Source organism: Branchiostoma belcheri, unplaced genomic scaffold (assembly GCF_001625305.1).
Source record: "Branchiostoma belcheri isolate BF01 breed outbred unplaced genomic scaffold, Haploidv18h27 scaffold78, whole genome shotgun sequence".
Lineage (NCBI taxonomy): Eukaryota > Metazoa > Chordata > Leptocardii > Amphioxiformes > Branchiostomatidae > Branchiostoma > Branchiostoma belcheri.
In genome coordinates, this window is record NW_017804442.1 from 496,401 (window position 1) to 505,031 (window position 8,631).

At 45.8% G+C, this 8,631-nt stretch overlaps 1 protein-coding gene across 1 annotated transcript; it reads left to right on the forward strand.

The window, feature by feature from the left end:
• Positions 1-2,300: 2,300 nt before the first annotated feature.
• Positions 2,301-7,490, forward strand: LOC109485695 (probable G-protein coupled receptor 83). The gene is made up of 6 exons (XM_019789362.1): positions 2,301-2,567; positions 5,069-5,246; positions 5,684-5,916; positions 6,240-6,332; positions 6,754-6,892; positions 7,309-7,490. The coding sequence occupies exons 1-6, from the start codon at positions 2,301-2,303 to the stop codon at positions 7,488-7,490; spliced, it is 1,092 nt and encodes a 363-aa protein (XP_019644921.1).
• Positions 7,491-8,631: the final 1,141 nt, after the last annotated feature.

Below are 8,631 nucleotides of genomic sequence, written 5' to 3' on the forward strand. Positions count from 1 at the left end.
ATTCCTCCCTAAAATGCTCCCAACAAGATTCACCAAGACACAAATGTCCCTGAAGTAATAACAGAATTTGCAAGACACTAAACTGGACTACTTCATGAGAGTTCTACCGGAAAGCGCTCAGGCAGCTGGTCAGGAAGATCCGGCAGATCATTGAGGAGTATCAGTACGACTAAAGTAAGCCAGTAGAATATACTGTACAAGATTCACCAAGACACAAACCTCCGTAAAGTTGTAAGAGTCTTGTGGAGTCAAAGAGCCAGACACTGATTCACCAAGATACAAACCTCCGTAAAGTTGTAAGAGTGTTGTAGAGTCAAAGAGCCAAACACTGATCTACCGGAAAGCGCTGAGGCAGCTGGTCAGGAAGATCCGGCAGATCATCGAAGAATATCAGTACGACTAGTAACATAGTCTAAACTATAAACACACCACAAGATTCACCAAGACACAAACTTCCGTGAAGTTCTAACAGAATTTGTGCTAGACACTGGACAAGACTACTTCTTGAAAGATCTACCGGAAGGCCCTGGACTGGGCGATTCGGCAGCTCATCATTGACGAGTATCAGTATTTGTGGAGTCAAAGTACCGGACACTGAACAGGACTACTTCATGAGAGGATCTACCGAAAAGATCTGGCTGCTCATCTGGCTGCTCATCAACGAGTAGCAGTACGAATGAGTTCTCAGTTAAAAAAGTAATCTAGAAATGGGAAAATGATTCAATCCTCGTGAGTGATTTTTAGCTACCTAAATTATGTATATTATGTAATTAGGATACTAGTAGTTATTTACTGCTTCTATGGGGGACAGAGCACGTAGCTAAACTGAGTTGATAAAACCAAAGAGACAGTTGCGCTGCGACCACGATACATGTGATGTAGCTAGAATGTCATACACGGCTTAGGGATGTGTGGGGGTTGTTATATTCACGTCATAATTGTTATTTTAGTACCAATTCTCCATTTTGGTGGATAAGGTGGATTAGAATAGCAGCATGTTGGCGTGTTGAACAGACATACACCGTAATCCAATATGGTACAGGAGACGTCACATGTGCAGCCTACGTGACTCTCAGAACCAGGGACATCTGTTGATCTAGTATTCAGTACCAAGGACAGATATGAATATTCGTGTATGATACAGTCGTGAGAATACATTTGTGGCAAAAGGACGCATCTGACGTGTGATATTTCAAACCTGGTGGTACCAGGGACATCTGTACTGTTGATCTAGTATTCAGTACCAAGGACAGATATGAATATTCGTGTACAGTGATGCAGTCGTAAGAATACATTTGTGGCAAAGGAAGCATCTGACATGTGATAGTTGAAACCTGGTGGTACCAGGGACATCTATACTGTTGATCTAGTATCCAGTACCAAGGACAGATGTGAATATTCGTGTTTGATACAGTCGTGAGAATACATTTGTGGCAAAAGGACGCATCTGACATGTGATAGTTGAAACCTGGTGGTACCAGGGACATCTGTACTGTTGATCTACTATTCAGTACCAAGGACAGATATGAATATTCGTGTACAGTGATACAGTCGTGAGAATACATTTGTGGCTAAGGACGCATCTGACGTGTGATATTTGAAACCTGGTGGTACTAGGGACATCTGTACTTTTGATCGAGTATCCAGTGCAAAGGACAGATATGAATATTCGTGTTTGATACAGCCGTGATAATACATTTGTGGTAGAGGACGCATCTGATGTGTGATATTTCAAACCTCGCGGTACTTCGCCCAGCATTTCAGCACCTGGGACAGGCCCCAACGTGCGGTGGAGCTATGGAAACCTCTCGTTTTACGTCACGGAGTAAAACGTTAACGTTATACTGTGTGAGGGATCGACGTAGCCTCTAGACTTATCATGTGTCGTAATGCAATGTGATGTAGAACATTATGTTTCTTTTATTTGGGCCATTATATATCAGGAATGTGTAATCATTTCAAAGAGCCATTTGGGGTTTAGTATTTCCTTCGTGTGGGTCGATTAGCCTGGAGAGTGGCTAGTCACACAATTTCTCAGTGTCGGGGCTAATTACGTCTCCTCTGAGGGCCTGACTAGTCAGACTAGTGGTAGGACTGCTAGAAGCGTGATGCAGTCAGGTTAGGAGCTAAGGTTAGTGACTGTGTGGTTCGGGCTTACCCTAAGGGAAGCAGAGACTATAGCCTGTGATAGAGCTGGCTGGTGGAACCTGACGGAGGGTAGCAAGGGGTCAGTACCTGGCCTGTGCATATAGGCAGGCAGGCAGGCAGGCAGGCAGGTTCGGGATTCACAGAAACAAACCATGAATACGACGGATGTCTTCACCGAGGCTACCTACGACGCCACGACGTGGTTCGAATTCTACGGGACGTCAGCCTCACCTGTGCCGACGTCGACGTCAGGTGTCCTGGCGGCGTGCACGCTGACGGCGCCGACGCGCTGCGGCATCTACGGCGCCGCGCCGTCCCTCCAGCCGCTGCTGATCGTCATCTGGCTCGGCTTCCTGCTCTGGTCGCTCTTCGGGAACGGCTGTCTGCTGGCCGCCATGGGGACTACCATGGACATGGAGGTATCTGTATATGTAACACACCAGCTTCTGTATCTGTATCTTCATCTGTATCTGTGTCTGTGTATGTATAGCCGGTATAACCGCTCTTCGGGAACGGCTGTCTGCTGGCCGCCATGGGGACTACTATGGACATGGAGGTGGGGCCATTGTGTCTCTTTTTTATTTCATTTTCGGTTCGTCTTGTCGTAGCCAGAACCGTGCCTATCTAGTTCTAAATGGGTTAGGATCAGACAAGGTTCTGGATAGTCTCTACCGTATCCAGAACCTTACCCATCTCGTTTTATCCTTCCTGGCCGTTATATTGTCTCTATTTTACTCACTTTATTTCTAAAAGGATTTATAAACAGCAGGATCGAACCGTTCGTTTTGTAGTAGCCAGAACCGTTCCTATCTAGGTTTGTGCCCGAATGGGTTAAGGTTAGGATCACACACGGTTCTGCATCGTCTCTATCGTGTCCAGAACCGTGCCTATCTCGTTCTATGCCTGAATGGGTTTGTGTAAGTATCTCATACACGGTTCTGGAAAGTTTATACGCGTATCCAAGAACGTAGGTTTGGCCCCAGGTACGGTTCGGAATAGGTGTGGACAACTAGTGCATGGGCACGGTTCTGGATACAACGGCTCTCTATTATTCTCTCTATTCTAAATTTTGTACCATATGAGGCAACCATAAAGTACGTTCCTGTTGATATTATTTGACCTATTTTTCATGATGTTTTTGTTTTCCTGTTGGCGAAGTCTCGATGAATATGGAAAGGACAGAGGTCCAGCTCCAGACAATCAGTCTGCGGCCGTGCCATTATTCATGCGTGACACAGATGATGATGGGGTCGCCAACAGGACAATTTACTGTACGATAAAAATAGCTAAAATAGGACATGCACGTAGCACTAATAATAAAGAGAATGAACGTTTAACACACTACTCAACTGGATGCAGTGCCTGCACAAGCTGTGTTGCCCAGAAACTATATTGCTATAGTTATGCACCACATTGTGTGGGGAGGACTATAGGACGACGAGAAAAGAGTTATACTGTTCGATAAAAATAGGGCACCCAGTGCTTATACTAAAGAATATGGAGGTTTAATACACGACACTACTAGATACAGACTGATAATCTCCAAGCAGATCCTAGGGTGGCAAAAGTATCAGATTGGCCAGGCAGTATCCATTGGCCAGAGAGGGCCTTGCGTGGCATATTGGACCCTCTCTGGCCAATGGATACTGCCTGGCCAATTTGATACTGTCTTTTGTCACCCTAGGATCTGCTTGAAGATTAGCAGACTGAGTGTTTGCGCAAGTTGTGTGGCCCAAGGGCTATAGGAACGGAGATGGGCGCCGCCCTATTCGCCACATCATGTGGGGGGACGACTGTATGGCCACGATGAAAGAGTTGCCACATAGTGGCCAACCAGACTTCTCTGTACGGGTAACTCGAGCTCTTAAGGTAGTTTCACTCTATCTGCCCATTTAACCACTTAAACAGACGTGTGGGTCTATGAGCCTTCTTAGCGAGGCACACGAAACCGACTGCAAAGCCATTAGAAACGAAAACACATTTAAGCCCGCCAAACCCCAACTCGGAGAGTCTGCTTTTCCGATTGCTTCCATGTGTTTTGCTCATCACCATCACAAATCACCAGGTCTAGGTGGCGACAAGCAAACGATACGCGTCTTAAAATTGCAAAGCCTTGTGATCCCAGGAAGTTCCCCACTCTATTTGTAAATGTCGCTCCTTCAAAAGACATTAGCCACTGAGGGGGTGGATTGTGTTACGGCTAAGTACAGCACTGGGGGTCGGAGTGACTTTTAGCTGGTAATGCCAGAGTTCCCAAACTAATTTCCTCCCGTCATTTGCCGTCTGCGAATGTTGGGTTCAAGGCGCTCGTGAGAATTCGTTCGCAGAACTCGTAAACGTTTATCTAGTCTCCACCAGACTCCTTTGCAGGATGAATAAATAGTAGAAATCGGCTAAGAGGTACAACATTGGACAGAGGAGTTGGCCGGCCATAGAGGGTCCACCTTGCCTGCACAGATTATCATTTTGCATAACAAAAACTGTTTGTTGTAAAACAGGTGGCGTATATCATCACTTGACCGGGACGGGGGGTGATACAGACTGCTATGGACCTTTGACAGACGACAGTTATGTTACAGCGATTTCAGTTACTACTATTCGTCTTGTGATAGATCAAAAGGAGAAATATCCGATGGGTGGACCGAAATTTCTTGCAAGCAAACGTAATGTCAAAGCAGATCCTACGGTGGCTAATGGTCACTACTTTGGCCAATGGTTGCAGCCTTGCTACCGTAGGGTCTAGCCTGGTTACCAAACCTATTATAGCTCCCGAGTCCTACATACTACATTTGCGGAGAGGATGTAGGACTCGGGAGCTATAAGAGGTTTGGTAACCGGCCTACGTCGTAGGATCTGCTTGGAGATAAAGGAAAAGGATTCCAATATCAATGACCGAATTTTTGTGTATTGCCTGATGTAGGAACGTGGGAACTACTTCCTAAGCGGGATCGCGATGGCAGACATCCTCCTGGCTGTAGTCCACGCTCCTGCCTCCATCTCTTCTCTAGTGTCAGGCGAGCTCATGGCGGAAGGATGGTGCAGACTGCAGGCCGTCCTGTCTCCTGGTCTCTTCAACCTCTCCATGAGCTTCATGACGGGTTAGTCACACCCCTTTCATACTTGGTAATCTCCAAGCAGATCCTAGGGTGGCATAAGACAGTATCAAATTGGCCAGGCAGTATCCATTGACCAGAGAGGGTCCAATACGCCACCCTCGGGACCCTCTCTGGCCAATGGATACTGCCTGTTTTTGTTCTGTTTCCTCCTCTTCGTCTCCAAACCAAAAAGGTCAATGACCTGAACCAGACGGCTATCACCATGGTAACTGGTGTTGAGTTACATCATGTTGCAATTTTATCATGAGCAGGAGGGATTTAGACTCCTGTCTGACCATGTATATGAATGTGTTTGAGTAAGAATTAACAGAGCAGACCATATGCGAAGGTAAACATTATGCATTTGCTTTGCAAATGTTACCTTTCTAGCTATATATAACAGTGAATTAAATCAATTTTTAATGGAACACTTGATGCAGGCCTGTGGTACTGCCGCTACCGCTACATCGTCCACCCTCTGACGTACCAGGCCACCGTGACGTCACGCCGCATCGCCGTCGCTATGGCAACGAGCGTCGCCATCAGCTTCCTGCCTCCCGCCATCTTCGTGTTACGTCATCACCGTGACGTCACGGCCGTGGTGGGGCTGGCCTACCCTCCCGTGCTGACCATACCCTGCAACGTGGGGGGTCCCGAGCGCCTGATTAACTTGGTAATTGTCAAGTCAATCTTAATTGCACAACATTTGTAACGGGTACAATGCATGGCAAGCTCTTCAGTACTACATATCTAGCTAACATCTACTCTCACGTCTACAGTAATGCTTACAGGTTCTATGTATCGAAAATAACATTATACTATTTCAAAAAGGAAACTAATATAGTACATGTAACGTTATGGACCATGGTTTACATGATAATGCACATGTCTTGAGTTCTACATGACTATAAACTAGGGTGTACATCAGTTGGTTGAGTCGGATATGATATGATTTTTCTTCACTAAAGCGTTGGATATATACTGGCCTATGTGCAGGTTATCGACATCGTGCTGTTCGGCGTGTGCACGCTCTGCATCGTCAGCGTGCTGATGGAGGCACGGAAACACCGTGTCGACATCGCCAACCAGGTGACGATATATTATATATATACTTTATTATTAAGTGCTGTGTCGCTGTACAAAAAGTACTTACTTACTTACTTAGGCCTGCTGCCCATCCTTGGGCATAGGCCACGGACTAGATCCCTCCATCTGGGCTCTCTCCACCAGCACAAGAAAAGGGTACTGGGAATAAATGCCGGACAAGCCTAGTACTTGCTAAGTGCTTGCTTTCATCATTTGACAAAAGTATCCCATCTGTGTATTTTTTTTTCTTATACCTGCTCGACTACAGACTCTTTTAGTCACTGACGATAAATAGTGGATGCTACTTGAAACGTCTGTTTTCAAATCTATCCAATTGCTTGAGTTAAGTGTTTTCCTGTGTATCTCATTACCTGGATGTCTAACATTCATCGACGTTTCTTATCTTCCTTTGAAAAACAACCAGGTTCCAGCAATCGCCTGGGCGGAGCAGGCCAACGCCTGGCGGGTGCAGATCAAGCTGGTGTACACCCATCTGATGACACTGGGCGTGAACTGCCTGACCTGGCTGCCTATACTCGTCATAGGCAGTATGCTGACATCAGGCATGGCTTAGCGTGTACTCTTTTTTTCATTGTCCAACATGTAACACAATTGCGCCTCAATTCAGCGATTGTCGCTGCAATGGCATATAATCTGTTGTGTGACCTTATTATTATGTTTACCTTCACAGAAGGAAATCATACTGTTCTTGCTCTGTTTCTTGTACATCTTCTTCTCCAAACAAATGCGGTCAATAACCCGGACCAGACGTCTGTCACCATGGTAACTGGTGTTGGGTTACGTCATGTTCCAATTTTATAACAGGGGGGATTTAGACTCCTGTCTGACCATATATATGAATGTGTTTGAGCAAGAATTAACGGAGCAGACCATATGCAAAGGTACACATCATGCATTTTCTTTGCAAATGCTACCTTTCTAGTTGAAAAATGAACCATTCCTTCCTTCCTTCCTGCAGGCACGCTGATCCTGAACGACTCTGTGTCCATCTGGCTGGAGGTGTTCTGGATGGTGAACCAGACCTCCACCTTCTCCGACTCCGTGGTCTTCGCCTTCCGGTACGAGATCTACCGGAAAGCGCTCAAGCAGCTGGTTCGCAAGATCCGGCAGATCATCGACGAGTACCAGTACGATGATTAAACAGCCTCCGTAAAAAAAAGTCTAAACGAGATTCACCAAGACCACAAACGTCTGTGAAGTTCTAGCAGAATTTGTAAAATCAAAGTACTACACACTGAACAGGACTACTTTATGAGAAATCTACCAGAAGGCTTTCAAGCAGCCGGTCAGGAAGATCCGGCAGATCATCGACGAGTACCAATATGACGACTAAACTTCTAGCCGGAAAAGTGGGACTGGTCCAGAAGATTTGGCACATCATTGAAGAGTATGAGTACAACTAGACTTCTCCATGAAATAGTCCTGGGTCCGTTTGGTGGTAGAAAGGGTCTTGTAGAAATTGGACAGACAAGCAGGACAAAGTCACTGCACAGGACTACTTTGTGAGAGATCTTCTGGAATGCGCTGAGGCAGCTCGTGCAGATTCGGCTCATTGAGTATCAGTGCGACTAAACTCATCCACCTTCACACTGAAGCAGCCATTTGGCTACCAGTTATGGGGTTAGGCAGCAGGGAGAAGGTTAGAGAAGTCTCAACCAGCTAGACCGACTTGATGATTGAAAAAGTCATTAAGAAATTGGACAAGCAGAACAAAGTCAAAGTACTACACAGAAGCCCTACAGTAAGGCCGGTAGATGCCGCAGCTCGTCGGCAAGCTCATCAATACGACTAAACAGTCTTCGGTAACCTTCAGCAAACTGAATAAGCCATTGGCTACCAGTTCTCTATTGGTTACGGGGCTACACCGCAGGGAGAAGGTTAGAATAGTCTCAACCAGCTAGACCGACTTGGTGATTGAAAAAGGCATTAAGAAATTGGACAAGCAGAACAAAGTCAAAGTACTACACAGAAGTTCTACAGGAAGATGTGGCAGCTCATTGACGAGCTTACCAGCTAGACCCATTTGCTGATTAAAAAAAGCCATTTAAAGTCATTAAGAAATTGGACAAGCAGGACAAAGTAAATGTACACAGAAGATGTACAGGAAGGCCCTTCAGCTGCAGCTTATCGATGATTATCCGTACGACTGAAGTCCTTCTGTAAAACAGTCTCAGCTATATTGGCCCATTTGGTGGTTGTATTTAATTTACGTGTAACTTAATGATGTACACATTAGATGGATGTACACTTGAAGAAGCCACACAGGTGAAACCGGTCGTGT